The 19,078-nt window shown below is 38.9% G+C and overlaps 1 protein-coding gene across 1 annotated transcript; it reads right to left on the reverse strand.

Moving 5' to 3' along the window:
* Positions 1–148: 148 nt before the first annotated feature.
* Positions 149–18,834, reverse strand: ACP3 (acid phosphatase 3). Its single transcript, XM_010220279.2, has 11 exons — positions 18,721–18,834; positions 12,556–12,651; positions 11,142–11,228; positions 10,272–10,424; positions 7,492–7,590; positions 6,185–6,289; positions 5,055–5,187; positions 3,628–3,710; positions 1,938–2,044; positions 1,192–1,361; positions 149–267 (listed from the first exon to the last, which is right to left on the reverse strand). Exons 1-11 carry the CDS (start codon positions 18,832–18,834, stop codon positions 149–151), a joined length of 1,266 nt encoding a protein of 421 aa, XP_010218581.2.
* Between the last annotated feature and the right edge of the window lie 244 nt (positions 18,835–19,078).

Below are 19,078 nucleotides of genomic sequence, written 5' to 3' on the forward strand. Positions count from 1 at the left end.
GTTTTAGTCTTTTAGGAGACAGGCCACAGGTACTTCTCAGGTTTATTGAATATGCTTTGCAGATTGACTTGGCAAGAGGTAACTGATGGATAAAAACCAGAGAAGCTGAATATGTAGCTGCTCTCTCTTTCATTCTTTTGCCTCTCCTTTAGAGGTCTTGATAATTGTTTCTGCGCCTGCAGCGCCCGTAATGGTAAAGGAGATAGAGCAACACAAGGTCAACAATGAACAACAAGCCAACAGCAACATCAAATCCTATAAACATATCTGCAAAGAAAACACAGTAACGGAGAAGTGTGTTAAGGAAAGGTGTAAATGTACGACATCTTAGACACAGAGATAACAATCTAATGACAAACATATACAATGGCAATACTTTTATGGTTAAAGTTTGCTTTGCATTTGCTGACCTATGAAACAAAAGTAAAAATACATATATTTTGGTCTTAGAAATATTTGCATAGCTTCCTGCCCTAGGTGTTCTCAGAGCAAGAATGACATCTCATGTGTAGTTAATGCAAAGCAGGAGTTTTATGAGGGATCAGCAGAACACTAAATATCCTTAAGAACAGGGAAAGACCAGGACTATCAGAAAAGAGCATGTATTCCCTTGCTTCTCACCTCCTTCCTGGAAATAATATTCAGGCAAGAGAAGGAGAATTTGGCCAAGCTTAGCATCTGTCTGCTCTTGGTATTCCAAGGCAAATAACTTCTGTATCTGTGGATCAGCTGCACTGCTGATATGTAGCGGAGGCTAAGGTATCCACAGTGTATCTAGCACATATGCCAGAAGTCCAGCTGCATCAAAGTTACCAAGCACGTGGAAGTCATTTATGCTTCCTATCTATAGCAGCTCTGATGCACCCAATGTGTACTGGGCTCCTTCCACTGAGCCCGCACCCTCATTTCTGTCTGACAGTTTCAGTTGCAGGAGATCTAGTTCTGGCCATGTCCTTACATGGTGCTCACTACATGGTGCTGCCAGTAAGAGCACTGCCTTCCCACTGGTTGGCAATACCCTTTGTATTCACAGAGAAATTTAATTTAAATCTGCCTTCCCTGCTAGGGGTAAAGCTGGTCCAAACTCCTTAAAGGGGGATCAGTCCATTATATGAATGATAAAAAATTGGATCCATTAATACAACTTCTGTTTACATGCCTTATATAGAAAATACATAGCTGTTACACTACCTTTCATTTTATCTTTCTTTCCACATTCTTTTGACCAGTTTTCTGCAATCATAGGAGAAACAAGTTCTGCGAACTTCTCAAGTGGACAAGAAGAGGTGCATCCTGGCAGAGTGAGGAGGTAAGGATCCTTTGAGGTATCATTCCGATAATACATTTCAATGCTATACCGTCTGATTAACAGATTAGAAAAAAAAGGAAGCTCTTAAACAGGAAATTTCCTACTCAGAGACACCAGAATGTTTCAAATAGCCCCTCTCACACTGTACTAAAACCTGCTCTTCATGAATGGAGGCTTTTGTGAAAGACATCTGCAAATCCCGGTTTGCCAAACCCAGTTGGGTGACTGTACAGGTCACCGGTCACAGGTCACTGTTGCCCTTGAATGGCAAAAGCATCGGACTCTTGTAAGCTAATCGGTTTACCTTGGAATTTATGAGACATCTTGGAAATACTGTTGCTATTATGTGAAGAAGCAGGAAAGTTTGTCTTCCTACTTACTTCCAGCTGGTAAGGCCTGCTTTTTGTCTTCTTATTGTCTTTCAAAGTGCACAGATACATGCACCTACAGTAACCATGATTTTTACAGTTTATTATGTAATATTGTGCCTGGGAGCTGCTCAGTGAAGTATCAGTTTATAATACATTTCTATCTTACAGTATTTGGGGAAAAGCCAATTCCCAGGGAGGGAAGGGTGGAACAAAATACGAAATACTCCCTGCTTTTGCATAGGTGAGAAGATACTTGCCCACTGCTTTCTTGATAAAGCTCAAAAAACTGGCAAGCAGCATATGGTGGCAGCTTTCCATTGAAAATATTGAGAGCAATCTGGAGGGCCCCAACTGTGGTGTCGTGCTATTGGGGGAAAAAAGAAGCATCCTTTTAAATTCAGTAAACTGAACTCCTCATTTGTCCGACATAAAGAGAAGAGAGTAGAAAGCGAGTGGCAATCCAGATAAAACAAAAACCTGTGTAAATTTGACCATAAGAACATATTTGGTGTATTCACGATTGGAAAAAAATGTGTTAACAGACAGCAGAGATGCTTCCAAAGAATTGCTTCAGTCTGCATCTTTTACCTTGGCAATTATTTTGAATATGGAGATACTGCAGGAAGGCAAGCCAATCTGTACGCTGAGAAGTACATGTAGTTTTAAGTGTATTTTGCTGCTACTCCCTTCAGTTGTGCTGTTCATTCCAGGACTAACTTTGGTACTTTACTCAGAATAGGGCAGTATAAAGTCCCCATCCCATGGCATTTCAAGTGAATATAAAAGTACTCATTTTAGACTTAGCAGACAAATTTTTGGATATAATGACACTTCCTTCCTTTCACCAACTTCTAAAATTGTTGTTCTTTCTATGCAATAAAATCTTTGTTTGTGAATCTCATGATCAATTACCCACCCAACCATCTACAGCAGTGAAAATTCGGGGCACTTCCTGGTTTTCTTTCTCAAAAAGAATGTAGTAGAGCTATAGAAGGTAGCAAGAAAGTTTTAAGATATTGAACAGTTTTTATAGAAGTAATATTAAATAAGTTAGGACTCTTGGAAAAGACAAGACAGAAAAGGTATGGCTGGAAATAATAAATTCATGAGTGATCCAGGAAGAGTGAATAAAGAATGACTGTTCTCCTTTTCTCATAACACATTTGCTAGGAGGGAACTAAACCAGTATTAAGTTTCGCAAACAAAAAATAAAAGAAAAAAAAAGAAAAAAAAAGAAGGAAACGCTTCTTTCTTTTAACAAGTGAGCCTCAGAAGTCATTGCCACAAGATGTTGCAGAGGCCTAAGTACAAATACATTAAAAAAGTGATTAGAAAAATTGCTGGAAGAAAGGCTATTAAGGGCTATTAAACACATAGACACAGATTCTGTCCCAGGAAATCCCTAAGCCGCAGATTGCTGGAAGACTACATCAGGGGAAGCATCACTCTGCTGGCTTTTTTCTTACATTCTTCCCTGCTGATGGCTATTGTCAGAGACGGGATGATAAATGAGTTAAACGGATCTTGATTTGATACAAATGGCCCTGTTCATCCACTAAAATGAAGAAAAAAAAATCCTTAGTTGTACCATTCCTTCCTTCCTAAGAAGAAGATGGGTTTGGATGCACGGCTGAAGTTCTGCGACATGTCAGCTCTAGGCATGGAACACTTAAAGGAAGTTGCAACATAAAGAAACCACGTCCGTATGCTGCAGTAAAAGAATGTATGCTAAAATACCTATATACCTCTACTAAGAACATTTTGACTGAAATTGGCAACCTGTGGTCATGCTATATTCTTATAGTGTCTTGTATTCAGCTTGTTTGCTGAATTGAACCAAATTATATTATTCTTCTATTTAATTTACAAGATCAATCATATTACTTGCTTTTGGGGTCTTTTACGAGTAGCATCATAACAACATTTGTGAAAGATGAAGATACTTACTGCAGAATAGACCTCCATTTTTCTTTCTCTTGAAGAATTAGCAGCTTGTTTAATGCTTTTTAAAATAGTATTCACAAGGACACCTTGAAAAGATGGTAGGAAAAAAGGAAGAAAGTAAAGAAAGAGCATGTACATAGAAGGTCAAAAATGCAAAAGATTTGGGGTGTCAAACAGGGAACATCTACTCAGGCCTCTTACTCATTTTTAGCTTAACACAAATTCATATCTATAGAGAAGATATTGTAGAAGTGAAATACATCATTCATGTCAGCTGAAGTTACAGGACTTACAGAAATCAGATAGAACTACCCCAAGAACAGCACTAATGGCACTTCCAGTTTTGTTATGCTAAGACCTCTTTTTGTGGTCTGTTTGGAGTTCTGTAATAGTGAGAGCTGTGCTGGCTTCTTCCTCTCTAGATTTGGAAGGAATGTTTTTAACAGTTTACTTCCAACAAGCCACTCAGTATGCAGTAGTTTTTTCAAAGCTCTTTCACACTCCTTCTCTGGTCCAGATATATCTTAAAGGCAAAGGGACAAGGGCAGCAGAGATTCATGTTATACTATTTGAGGGAAAGTGGGCATAACTGATATGTTCCTGTATGCTAAAAAATAAGTCTCGACCACATGATATGGCCAGCTACCAGCTGGTGGGCGTTAGAGACTGTAATTATTGCTGTGTTGCTTGATCCAGTGATGCATATGCCTAGGTGCTGAGATTGCTAATCGTTCTTCAGCTAAGTCATGACTGCGGGATAGGTGTGTTAAAGAGATATCCACAGTCCAGACTGTGGATATTCAAGCTCACTTGTCCGAGTTTCCTTCCTAAGGGTGCTTGGAGGTGGCATGATGAATGTCCTGGTCTTGTCCAGTGCCCTTAGAACAAAGAAATGATCCTAGCGCTTGCAGTATAGATTGAATCTCTCATCTTGCATTCCGGTCAGACTGTTTTTGGAACAGCTTTACATCAGTTTCTCAGAGAGCTAATAATGTGTTGCCAAAGTTTTGTTGCAGTATATAACCAGTATATCAGAGGGAAAACAATGTGCAGGAAATAACTGGAATGTTTGTTGAAAAAATGGATCTTAAGCTCAATCTATGCTGGCATCTGACAAATAAAGATCAAACCCTTGGGGGCTCATTTTTCCTTGGATTTCTTTAAGTCTTAATCTATCTGAGTGCCTATTTGAGTGTCTTTAGTTATCTTCAGGACAATTAAAAGTATTCATGTCTATACCTCATTTCGATATCTCACCCATCCAAATGCTAGTGTTCAACACATATTTGCATGCTTAGTATAATATCTAATGCTGTTAGTTACAAATTGGGGTTCTGTATCAATATTTTTACATGTGTGGGTGACAGAATGCTGTATATTATTGTAAGCTTTGCGTCCTCCTTTCTGGAAGCTGTGCGTTCTTGACTTACCTCCCTGGAGTCGTGACTTCTCTTCTGTTTTATAAACTCCAAATAATGACAATAAGGACAATTCTGCCAGATTTTTCATCTTGTCCATTACATCTTTGGTGGCCCAGACAGGGAGACTGTAATTGTGAATACCCTGGTGACAAATGAAAGCGAAATTATATTATTTCTTTCACTGATTTCCATCTCGCTATCCCCACTCGTCATTACTACTTTGGATTCTCTGAGGCAGTCTGTAATTCTTTGCCCAGTGAAATATCTTTTGTGGAAATGGGGATCAACCTGAAATGGATGATCTGGAAGAGGGGAAATACCCATGTGAAGTGGATCCCTTCCAAGTATAAAGTGTTCTTGCTGTAGTGGTACTCCTTTGTGGTTTTGCAAGCATGAAAGACTGCAGACATTCTCTTTCCTTCCTCTAACTCCGGATTGTCAGAGTATAACCTAGCTCCAGCTTGTCCTGCCTTTTCCATGCAGTGGACCAGGTACCAGGTCCATGACAGGCCCTTCACAGAAAAGTGTCACTCTCCAGTCAATGACTAGATATAACAGTAGCCTCTTAAAGTGTCTAAGTGCATCAGTGAGTGGAGGGTGCATTCAACAGCTGCTCAGCTTTATATGCTGCCATTAATGACTAGTTGAGGGCAATTGGAATCATCCCATACAGGGGAGCAGTCTGATTGCATTCACGAAAAGCAATCATTATCTCATAACTTTCTAACCAATAGATCATAATCTGTCTTCTCATTTTCAACACCTATCTGAAGATTCTTATGTTTACTCATTGCAAATTTAAAGCAAATAGTTTCATTTTCCTGTTAAAACCCATAAATACATCCTAGTCAACACACTCAAATAACTCTACTTGGAAGGAAAATAAGGGAACAAAGGGAATGGATTTCTTCACTAGGGCTTTAGGGTTAAAACACCAAATGGAAACAGGTGGACAGCATTTTTCCAATATTTAGTCCATGCTTTTGGGGTATCTTTAACCAAAGCATTAAAGTAGAACTTGACTTCAAGGCAAGAAAGGCAGGAAAGCAAGCCAGTCATTCCTGTGAAACCGAGTTGCCAGGGTTTAGTTGAAGCACATCTTAGGAGTTTTCTCCCCCAGTCCCAATCGCTGTTCTTACCTCACAATATAGTGTGTCATATGTATTCCAGATTTCGAAATTGTCCAGTATTTTAAGATTGTTTAGTTCAAGTCCTGTGTTAACTGCCATCGTTTGTAAAAAATCCTAGGGAAAAAAAAAAGAATACAGCACAAATACTCACTACCTGTGGAATGAATACAGATTCATTAAGCATCTGAACTGGCAACACTCCAGTGTTTTTATTTTACACAGGTGAGCCCACTGTAAGGGAGGATTTGGTTGCAGTTCTCATTCTATAGCCACTTAAAGATGATGATTTCTTTTTCAGCCACTGCTTTGTAGTCAGCCCTGCTATGGTTAAATTTGATGCTCTCTCTGCTCCATTCTTCTCTCCTCCTTCTGACTGCTTCTGACTGAGATTCCCTCAGTCACGCCAAGGCTTCAAAAGTGAGGAGGAAGAAAGGCACTAAGGGAAAGGGAAGGCAGGAGAAAGTGTGACGAGGAAACAGAAAATTAAAGTGGAGGTGAATAACTCAGGAAGAGAAAAAAAGAAGAAACTAAAGAGGAAACTAGTTTTTGCTTTTCCCTTTACAAATGGACTGAATAAGTTTCAAAACATTTCCCATAGAAATCTTTGATGACAGGGACAGAATTACTTTGAAGATGTAAGAACAGGTAGAACAGTGAGACTATCCAGAGTAGCAGAGCTGGTAGAAAGTTAGAAAGAAACTGAAAAAAAAGAGAAAATATTTGGCTTAGGCAGTCAGGTAGTGAGGTGGTGCCTTCCCCAAGTGGATCATGGGCTGACTCGAGAGCAGTAGTAACTGTTGTGCGAAACATTATTGTCTCCAAGAGCCCGGTGGCTTGGGACAGCCATGGCCACCATGTGCCACAGCCCAATGCAGCACTGCAGGGAGGAATTCTGGATCACTAACTGCAAAAATGTGGGTCAGGGTCAAAGCAGAAACACTTCTTCTGATGGACCCAGAGTGAGTGAGAATGTGTAAATGCATGTTATTCACTGATACTGCGGTAATATGTTTGTTATTCAGAGTGTTTACCAGGTTGGGAATGCTTTAGTTCTCTCTTGCAGCATTTCCTTTAGAAAGTCACATCAGGAAGACTGAGATTTTCCTGAGTTTCCGGATACTGATCAGATTTTTATAACTGGCTTTGTGCTCCCCTGTAAAACTTGAAATTGCTGCATGCACCTGAGCTTTTTTGTCTCCCCTTGGTTCATTGAAATTTAATTACATACAGCACTAAATACCATTGAGTTACATAACTTCTACCTGTTGGATCCTTTCATTTTTCTTAAATCTTGTTTCATTTTTATTTTGTCTTACCATGTATGGTTGTATTCTACTTTGAAATTCATTAGAGGTTTGCGTTTCATTCTGAAGTTCGTCAAATCGGGGACAGTCGTTCAGAGGAAAATGCAGCCTCTGAAATAGGAGAAGTGAAAATTAGAATAGTTCTGGGACTAATCAACACAACCCTACTTTTCAATTGTTGAGGTATTTTATATTTGTGGAATAAATTCATGGCTCTGCTACAGTTTGTTTAGACACTATGTTCATGAATTTGGTGAATGTAAGAAATGGTTTATGGTGGCCTGGTTTTGCATTGATAACTTGGGGCTGTGATAGCTTGATTTCCATCAGTTTAGCAAATCCTGCCTGGAAGCAGTTATTTAAGATTGCTTTGAGAAATGGTTCGACCTCCACGATCAAGATTTTGAAACAAGAATTTTAAAAAGGTGCCATTTCCCTAAGTTTCTGCACTGCAGTAGGTGCAACTGGACTCCACATAGTTTGGAACCCAAATTGATGCTCCCTCCACATATTGTGCTTTCAGTGCTTTGGAGATAACTACTGTAATATGGTATGCATTATAAGTACAGTTTAATGGACAGAACTCTCAGGTAAAAAATGACAAATTGTTTCTGAAACATCAAAAATCTATGCCCTAATAGCATTGGTCTTGCCTAAGTACACAGCTTCATGTTTAGTAACTCCAAGTTTGTGCATTTTGAGTTCACCTAATCGTACATATTTGATCTGAATCATTCAGACTCACATCTCTGTCAAACTCTGTTCTGGCAAATATCCTTTATGCCAGTTGGCAGAAGGACAGATGACATCTGAGCTAGCCTAAAGTCTGCCAATATAAAACTTATGGCTTCAGAATTCTTTGTGTGAGCAAAATAAACTTGCATTCGTTCAGCATTTTGTCACATCTCCAGAACTTTTTTGACCCAGTACTACTTATTCTATAGCACAAATCATGTAATGGAGGAGAGTTAATATAGAATGGAGAAATTCAGTTTGTAGAGAGGTTTCTAAGAAGACCCATGTGTCATTTAACTTTTACATCTATGGCTTAAATAGGACTGAAATGGCAAGAATGCCTGCTCTGCACTGAGTGAACATAGCAAAATGTACTTCCAGGGCCTCTTTTTGCTATCTGATATATCAAAATGCATCATGTGTGAGGCTGACAGCAGACACCAATAGACAATAATACACATGTTGTTTAATTACACAATAACAAATATTCCTCTTGTTGTGTTGCATAATTATTCCCCTCTCTGGGTTATTAATAAAGCCCCTCCCTTTTTGTCTGTTGGGTCTTGATAGATCCCAGTGGCTGAAATATAGACAGAGTATTTATTTATTTATTTATTTCCACAGGATCGGATTTGGTCTTAACTTCCTATTTTGTGTTATTCGTGGCTCAAAACCCTCAAGTATCTGGTTGGTTTAACAAAGGAATGATAGTTTTTTTTGTGTATGTTTTTTATTTCATTTTTCTCCCCCAGGTGGTTTGCATATTTAACAGGCATTTTGAGTTGTTTCAGTGACACATCAACATCCACTCCTAGGGAGTGCAGAAGTGATGGATACTAGAGATTCTACAGATGAGCTTGCCTTCTCCAAATGGGTCATACCACTGTACTGTGGTGTCCTTGGGGACTTTGTGGTTTCTTCTGGCTGAAGAACTGACCATTTTCATGCTTTTTCATGTCTGCTGGTGTAAGAACTTCCTCTCCCCTAGTATTCCAGTATTCCACATTTAAATAACAGTGACAATGCTCCTTTTTGTTTAAGAAGAGAAGGAAGTTTCAAGCTGAATCATGTTGTTTCTAACGCAGTTTGCTGAAACCTCCTCTCCCTGCACCTGCTTGCATGGAGTAATGCCATGGCTTTTGAATGGAGTAATGCCAGTGGGCCGGCAGGTGCAGCCACCTCTAATGACAGAATCCTTCCTCTGGTGTTGGTGACTGCGCAGGCAGTTATTTAATAGCTTTTGTATGCATGCATTTCCTCAAAGTGACTCTGCCCTCAAAAGCAGAACAAAATTAGTCTTTCTGCCACAACACCCAACAGCTTTTGTCCTTGTTCAACCTTTTACTTAGTTCCCTATAACAGGAGCCAAAGAAATGAAAATCTAAACCTGTTGGTCAGGGAGAGCTGTATACAGCAAAACTTCTGTCAGACCTATCATTTAGGTAGGTCTACTCTTATTATGAACCTTGAGGCAAGCACTACAGCTTTTTTTTATTTGTTTGCATAGCATGGAGCATAATAGGATCCTTGTCTTTAATTGAGTTGCCTAAGTGCTACCAGAATAGGAAAGCAGTAACTGAGAGGCATTACAGTGGCTGATGCAAATTCCATTCCTTGAATAAACGAAGAAATGAAGCTGCCAAGGTGGGCAGAAGAGACAAATTTAAGCTCTTTAAGTAGCCTCTCAAGCTAATTGGTGCTCAGGAAAGTATACGCTGTCTATAAAGGTTTCAGGCAACTTGCTTAGAATACTGTCCAAAAGTGCCCTTGCCAGGAGAAATGTTAGAGCTGGGCCTCGAAGAAAGTGGTATCGCAAGTCAGGTGTTCAGCAGTATAGAGAAAGGATTTACAGTCAGCTATGACAATTAAACTGTGACAGTCTTGCTTGCCAGTATCAACAACTGATGTTTTCTATTAGAATGAACTCAAAGAAAATAGCAAATACTCTTTAGACCTTTTCTCTCTCTCTCCTTTTTTTTTTTTTTTTCCCGCTCCCTCCTCCTTTCCCCTTTTGGAAGAGCCTGAGGCATGATAGAAAGTATCCAGCCGCTACTCACCCGGTCTGATGATTTTGACACAATATGAACAGGAATGGGTTGCCAGGGAAGCTCAGGGTTCCAGATTTGGCTGCTGGTTGGTGGGAAGAGGCCAGAAAGGCATGACTGGGCACTCATAATGGTGCGATCATAGTCTGTACTTTGGATATAAAACTAAAGATAAAATGGCAGTATTAAAAATAAGAGGGAAACTGTCCAGCTCATCAATCTTGCCTTCTCCTTTTCAGTCCTTGAGACTGATCTGAGAAGAATAAAAAACTTGATTTGAAAAAAGGAATATCTGTGTCCTCTGAAATTCAGAGGTATGTTGATGTGATCCACCTCCTATATCCCAGGGATGAAGGCTGTTGTAACCCTGGTGGGTAGCAAAACCTCTCATGGAGCTTTGCAAAACTATTTTCTAATTTGTTCTTACATCAGTGCCTATGTTGACAAAAATTTTCCTCATGATGCATCCATATCATGTGACACACACACACACCTCCAAACATATCTGAGACCTCTTTCTCACAGCATGAGATATGTGAGTGTGGCCCTTCACATGGCTGTGAATATCTTCATGTGTAAACTGGGCAAAATAGTTTTGGGTCACTATGGCAAATTGTCAAATCATTTGATGGGATGGAGCTGTTCAGTCCTGGGAAAAAAGGTTGTAGAAGACTTGAGCTTTTACATTTATGGAGCATAATAAGAGCATGATGTTAACAGGTTTGTTTTTACCATGACATACTTCCCCCTCCCCCTGATTTTCAGAAAATTTGTTGCCTTATATTTTGTTTTAGTGAAAGGAATATGATGTGTTTTTATTTAGCACAAGTCCATAGTGCTGCTGTGCTGTAGAAATGTCCTCCAGACAGGTGTGATACATACCTCTTGCCGGTTGTATGTGCTGTTCAGAAAGTTGGAATATCTTTTCCTCATGTACTGCCCCAGTTCATACAGCTGCTGCATTCCAGTCTGTGAAGTGAGCATACAGATGAATCTTAGATTAAGGAGATTGGAGAATCTTAATACACTTTTCTTCTTTCTTTTTTTTTGTATTTACCAATCTATCTTTGTGAGCATTAACCATGTGTCTAACATATTACCTAGGTGAGCTAGAATTTTTAACAGAAATACTCATTTTTATCTTTGAGAAAATATTTTCTGAAATTCTAAGACTCCGACATGTGCAGCAGGAAGGAAAATGTGCCTCATTCTATACAAACACTGTTTCCAGAGAGCTGCAGCTCTGTAGTTGCTTCTGGAGTTACCTAGGATCGATCTTGTAAGCGTATGTCAGTCAGTGAAAGTTGAGAAAGGGTGATCAATACCCCAATATTGGGATGAATTTGTGGTTTACATTACTATGCCTTCAGAAGCATTCTTCCAACTTTGTCTTGGTAGCCCTGCAGTTGTCTTAGACTGCACAGTCTTTTCTATTATTCACTTCTAAGGCTATGAGTTGAACTCTCTACTTTTAGCTGCCAGAGAAGTACATCCTTACTACTGCTGCCAAAAAGATAGAAAAAAAAACACTCAAAAAGCTGTCCTGAAGCAGAAAATCCTTTTCTTTGTATATAATAAGATACTTACAGGCTATAGTAACGTGTTGTCTGAGCCTCTGAATTTTACAGTTTGTCAAGTCTCACTTTAAACACTAAATGCTTGGTTGTCTCTGATTAATACTTCTCCATTGTAATGAGATATACTTAGTGAATGGCCTCTCTCTGCTCCAGAACTTCACGTGCGAAGTATAGCGAAAGAGCTAAAGCCTGGTGTTGAGATGCCAGAGTGAGAGTAAGTGTATGTGGGTAAAGCTCCAGGCTGAAAGCAGCCTTATTAGAAGACTGTCCCCAGAAGTAGCCTTTTTCTGCAAATCTCCTCTTGTCTCGGGAGTTGATGTTTGCAGTTGAATGATGAGATGTCAACTCATCATTTGACCTGGTGAGCAGGTGTCATTCCTCTACCCTGTCACTTGGTGCTGTGCGTAAGGGTCTTGGCCATCAGGACTTCAGGAGTTTTATGAGTACTGATAATGTTTAAATTTGCCATCTATTTGAATGCACACACAGTCCAGGAAGTTGTTGCTTGCAGGAAGACCATCATATAGCTTTGATGAACAAGGTCACAGTGTAGAAGCAGCGGATGAATATTGTTATAAAAAAGGTTTGAATTATGGAGTAGTACTAATACCATGTATCACTAGCTGGGATTTACTCATGTTTTGCAAGACACACATCAAAAATCTGCACATTTCTTATGGTAGTAGCATTATTAAATCTTATTAAGGAAATCAGCATACCTTGGTAAGTTGTCCAAATCCCTGGGGCCATTCACTTTCTTTGTGTAGATCGGTTGGAAAGTTTATAATTGGTGTTCGGTCACCATGTCGGAAAACCTGATAAAATTAATGTTAAAAAAATGAGGTAATTACCATTAGCTTTCCCTTCTCACCTGGCAAGACAAAGATAAAACTTTAATTCCAGTGCCATTTTTCAAATAAATATATTGAATAGTCTGCAGAAGGTTAGCCAATGTGTCAATGAAGTACATTCTTTACAAGCAAGAGTAGATATAATTTCATAGGAATTTAGTGATGCCTCTTCTGCCTAGAACTTAAAGTGAAACAGCCAATATATTAATGGTCAGATTAGATCCAGAACTAGGCATCTAGACAAGAGATCTGACTGAATTTTGGACACTCAGCATCTCTGACTATTAAACCAGTTGCTGATGTGCTATATGAGGATTTAATTACTTTGGCACAAACATCTTAAATGTTTTGCAACTGTGGGTTTTTTCATAGCAGCATCTTGTAAATGTGTACGTATGGATTTATATTGTTAGCTTATTTAATGTTTCCTAATATTTTTTGCATATGCTTATGAAAATATTCACGAAAGTAGGATTTTTTTCTACTAACTTGAGTGAGAGCAGAAAATTTGCTCACTTTCTTATGCTGGACACTCTAGCATGGTGGATGCTAGTGTGGTATGAATAGAAATGTGATTTGCACATCAGAAACCTTTAATAAGCATTTTTTTATTTTTATGGCAGCATACAAAACAGTTCCAGCCCTAAATTAAAGAGTCCTGAAAAAAGTCTGATTTCCCCTTTCTGTCATGTGTAGATTTATTAAAAATGGAAGTTTTAGCTGAAGGGAAATGCTGGAATACGAATTGACAGGGCTCCAGGCAGTCTTCAAAGATGCTGATCCACATGTTCCAGAAATTGCCTCTGCTCATATGCCTTTTCAAATAACTAACCTCATGGCCTGACTTTGCAGAAGAAAATGCCAATGTGGAAGCATGGTATACTTGTTCATAAAGTGACATCTATTCCATAATACCTCGCTGCTACAGAACATAATGATAATTAATACTCTCCATTGCCTCATTAGGCCACATCATTCTTCCCCGAACATCAGAGAGGTTTGTACATGCTAGTTAGTTTGCCACTCCTGCTGGTGGGTGTTTCACATTTGTGTTTTCCCTAAGTAAACAAAACTGCTCTGGCTTAGTGTTTTAATTAGGATACACACCCTTTTCCAGCCTCTCTGTGTGCCAGTGTGCACAAAGTGCTGCTAGAGCAGGTATTTCAGAGGTGGGAGTTACTAGCCTTGAAAGGCAAATCCAGTTGGATTTCTCCTTGTGTTCAAGGCTTCTGAAGTAGACAGCAAGGTTTGCTAGAGTACGAACCATGTAGAACAATATAGAAAAGTTTTTTTTTTTTTTTTTCGTGGCTAGTAATTAAACTCCACTGAAAATGTGGTTGGCCTCTTGTGAATGTTTTTCAACAAATCAAGGAAATTAGTCAAAAAGCTTTAACTTTCAAGTTTTCCATCACAGTAAAAATATTATCAAAAAATGAAATGAACTTTGAAAAAAGGAAGCATTAGTTCAATTTTTGAAGTTTTATTTCTGATGTACAAAAGAAAGATTTTCTTAGCTAAAACAGATTATCAGAATTAATAAGATATTTGATCAATCTTAAATTGCATAAAGTCTGTGTTAAAAAGATTAGTTTTTACTTCTCTATACAACTTTTTCCTGTGCCTTTTTTTTTTTTAACCAATTTGGAATCTTAGACAATTTTTTTGATAATTCCTCAGTTTACCTCTGAAGAACATGGGAATGGCCAAGAGCTGCAATATCTGATGACTGATCCAGTTGGATACAAGGAAGATGACTGAGGGGAACTCTTGTGTTATTGGTTATTTCTTCGGTATATTTTGCCATGCTGACATGGTAAAGCTCTCACGTGCAATTGATTAGCTCTTCTGAACAAGCTGATGCTTCACTAAGGAATGAAGGTTAGATTCCCAATTAAAATGTAGCTGGGTGCTTTCTTGCTAAATGTATCCAACTTCACAGAAGAGTGTTTTTACGAGTACTTGACAATTGCTCAAACCAACTGACATGATGAAATGCCTATTTTTACATGATATGGAGTAATAGATTTAAGCTCAATAAAGAAAGTATGCTTTTTTATTTCTGTAAAATAAGTGAAAACACATTAAATTTGAAATGCTAGTTTATAACACTTAATATGGAATATAACTGTCAGTGTATATTTCACTGTCATAATAGTTAACCTCTAAAAACATTTGCTTAGCCACAACAGAGCAGCAATTTAGCTCAACAGGAATGGGAGGGCAAAAAAAATATAGATTCAAAGATATTTGCATCTGTATGGGCACTGGAGAGGTATAAGAATAAGATTATTTTTCCTCTTTGTATCCTTAAGAAACAGAAGCAGTGGTGTTTGTTCTCTTCAGAAAAGCACTGGACTTTTTAAAGATCCATATGGAACAGATAAAAGTTCCATTCCTTGATTGTATTTTTACATCTACATTGCACAGTGTTAACTTAATAAAATTGCATAAAATATTATGTTATGTTAAACTGGAAGAAAAGAGAGAAACAAATGCTGCTGAGAGCAGAGTCCTGCTTATAGGAAATGAAGCACCAAGTTTCTTAGCTAGCTAATTTTTCCTCATGCTCAAACCTCCTAGTTGCCTAATATTTTTGAAAATGACTTTGCTTGCTTTGAATGTAGCTTTGCTTAAGCTACAACTGGTAATGGAATAATGACCCAATGAACTGCCATTTACCTAAAAGGATAACTCATCCAGTTGGTCAGCTATATTTCAAAAGAGTTTGTTCTTTTTAATTTCATTCCAAACTTTAAGAAAGGCTGTGTGTGAAAGTTCCTCTTTTTATCCTACTCTTAGGAGAAAAAAGTATATCCCTACAAAGCTTACCTTGTTCATCAAGTATGTATTTCTCAACACTCAGAGGATTTAAATTTTGTTAAAACAGAGCTGATTCTTCAAATTCATTTTGAGGTATTTTGAAATACATTTAAGGTATTTTCTGTGCTTCAGCATTTGCAGCTCCTGGCATACAGATTGCCTTCCTGACCTCTCAGGAGATACTGAAACTGGCAGGATGAGAGAGCAGGAAGAACTGGAGAGGGAATGTAGGAGGAGAGAAGACACTAGAAAGCAAGAAGAAAGAGAGGGCAGGGAGGGGATATAGAGGGAAGAAAAAAGCCATGAAACACACCTGCTCAGTGTGTTCCCTCCAGCATCTTTTGTTTGGAATATTTTACCTCCATCAGTTCTTGAAAGCAATGGATGGATAGCTGTCAAACAGCCACTCCCTCAACTTTGGTAGCCATGGAGCCTGATTTGGGGCTCTCCTCTCTCTTCCTAATGCTGTGAGTGTGAGCACTATAGATCACAAAGGCCATGTGACTCAAACTCTGGCCACAAATTGCTTCCTTTCCTGGCAGGTGAAAAATCACATTGGAATAAAACTGGGGCAGGATAGAGGGTGAACTGAGAATATGGCATGTATAGTGTATATATATATGTACATAACATCCTCATTCAGAAGTGCCATGACTTATAGTGAATTATGTGACGTGGAGGAATAGTGAGCCTCTGACAGGTACTTATACTGACATACCCAACTTCAGACAAAAGTATTTCTTCTTCTGGAACCAGCCATAGAAATGAAAACAACAGGTCAGGGGAAAAAGCCATGCAACTAGCTCAGGGAAACTATTGATGCAGGAGAAACAGGGACATGTCTAGTCAAGGTTTCAAATGACTTGGGTTTATTAGACAGATAGATATCATACCCTATCAAAGATCCTATCCTGAGTTGCAGGAAGAAAGACCTGATGAAACCACCCTCCCTCAGAAACCCCACCCCTTTGTGTACAGGACAGATGACAAGAGTGCCTATGTGGGAGTAGAAGTTACAGGTCAGTGCTTCTCTCTACTGACTCAATAAATCAGGATACCCAATGGTCCTAAATATTGCCTATTTTCTTCTGTTGCAGGCAGTTTACATTCAATACAGAAGAATCCCACTGAAGGTTAATGTTTACGCTAAGAAGGAAAACTAGAAAAGGATATTGAGAAAATGGTTTGAATTACAGCTTTTCAGCCAAAAGGACTTGTGGCCAATTATCAAAGCACACAGAATAATTGTGAAGATGGAAATCATGAAGAAAGAGCAAGGCACAGCACAAGAGCATAGCACTGTCCTGGACGTGAGCATACGGGAACCCTTGTCTCTTTCCTCCCATACAGATGTATTTTTATCCTATGCAGTTCTGCTAAGAAAGTTTTAAAAAGTCATTATGACTCATTTTCACAGTGCAATAGTGTTCTCAGGTGAAAACAGCAATTTAGAGAGTAAAGCTGGAGAATAGCCGTTGAATTATCTCAGAAATAAGTCTTCTAGACTTACCTTGGCTGCAGTCTGATTCTTATTATATCCTATTATATCAGTGAAATGTTCTGGTGCCAACTCCTACTAAAATATGCTATCAATACTTTTCCTATAAAAATTCAATCAGTGAGTAGTTCAGGAAATAAAATTAACATACAGAAACCATGTTTTGAAAAAAGATTTATATACTGATAATAACACTCTATTGTAACCTTTTTGGCAGATTGCTCAGTCTGAGGAAAGGTATCAGTGATAATAGTAAAACTGTTTAAAGAAGAATTTCATAATTCATAATTATATAGTGAATTACTCTATAAGTCCTATCTTCCTTTTTTTTTTAATAGGTGATGAGAAAGCTGGTTTTGTCAAGGAAGACTCTTATTTCTGCAATGTCATTTCCTGCCACTTGTTCTGCAGGGCCAGCATTTGACAGAGCAGTGTAACAACTGCAGTTCAATAGCAGCCTCACTCCCATCAGAGAAATTCATCTTCCAAGGCACCTGACTGCCCAGGCCTCCTACCTGTATGCCCAGGCCTCTCTCTTACCATTGACATAACATTTAAGGGTACTGACATAGACTGTTAGGACTAGAATGACTGGAGCTAAATTCCTGCATCATGTAGTGTCTAGTCCAAGAGTGAGGCTAAGCAGGAGTAGGAACTGGTTTTTCCTGAGCCTCTTTCCAAGTGGCACATCTACCTAACACAGCCAACAGATAATTAAATGTGAAATAGCTTCTCTGGGGCTAGATCATAGAATCATTATGGTTGGAAAAGACCCTCAAGATCGAGTCCAACCATAAATGCATCCGCTCCATGCCTGCTAAACCATGTCCCCAAGTGCCTCAGCTGCACAGTTCTTGAATACTGCTAGGGACGGGGACTCCACTGCTATATTTGGACACAGGCCTTCTTTCTGTTATCTGCATGTGCACCTGATATCTCCAATAGAGGAACACAGAGGGAGAATATCTTAAAATTCTTTTATGAATGTTAATTCCAAGCTCCCCAGCTTTGTATTCTAAGTATCACAACCTTCACCATCTAAATTACTTCACTGAATTAATATCTTTTTGGGTTTTTTTTTATCTGACATATTGGAGAAACTGATGTCGAAGTGATATCTAGTTGTGTTAAAACCAGTAATAGTCCAAAAACTATTACGGTCCAAAACCAAAAAAACTATTACAGTCGGTTCTCAAATTAATTGTAGTAAATGCAACATGTATCTCAAATCTCTCAATAAAATGCCATTTTCTGCTTTCCAGTACACTGCTGTGCCAATTCAGCTGTTATGAAATGGAAACTATTGTTTTTATAGCGACTTCTATTTTGAAATCACAGAACACCCTATACCATGCATAAATTCATCTTCCAAGCACAAAGAAGGTAGGCCAGAATCACCAGTTCTGAAGCTGCACAACTGTGTATCTGCTAACCTGAGGAGGAAGAGGTTAGCCAGACCTCAGATCTCAGGACTCCACCACAAAGCTAAGAGGTTGAGTTATCTTGAAGTAATAACCGGAGGTTAGTAGATGAAAAATTCTGTAACTCCGGGCATTTTATGTTCTTTAAGAAGGCCTTAAATTCAGTAAGCAAAAGGCAGAAGTTTTTGTTTTCCAAGTGCACAAAGAGACAAAGCAATTGCCCACCTTTTCAACACGAGAGCACCACCACATTGGAGCATTCCCCACAGTGAAACAGAAACCCCATCTACTTACTACGACCACAAACTTCAGTTCCCTTTCCGCAGCAGTCTGCTGAAACAGAACGGGGATGATCAGAAAAGCAAAACACAGGAGCCCGGGTCGGCAGGGAGGCCATATCACTCCCATGTTGGCAGCGGATGAAAAAGGCTCTGTAGCTCCAGCAGCTGCTCTGGCTGAGCAGCCCAGGTGCCAAGCTCTACTTTCAAAAGGGGTGGAACTGCCGCTGGTGAATTTTAAATCCAGGAGGAATGTGGTGCGGTTACGCAAGGCGGCTCATCATCCTTTGTTTGCAAATTACTGTTTACATTCTGCTTAATGAAATCATAACAATTCCTCTTTTTCGGTGATATTTTTCGCGTTTGCAGTATCA

This window comes from Tinamus guttatus, unplaced genomic scaffold, assembly GCF_059628265.1.
Source record: "Tinamus guttatus ecotype Peru unplaced genomic scaffold, ASM5962826v1 Tinamus_guttatus_pri_ptg000115l, whole genome shotgun sequence".
Taxonomy (NCBI): Eukaryota; Metazoa; Chordata; class Aves; order Tinamiformes; family Tinamidae; genus Tinamus; species Tinamus guttatus.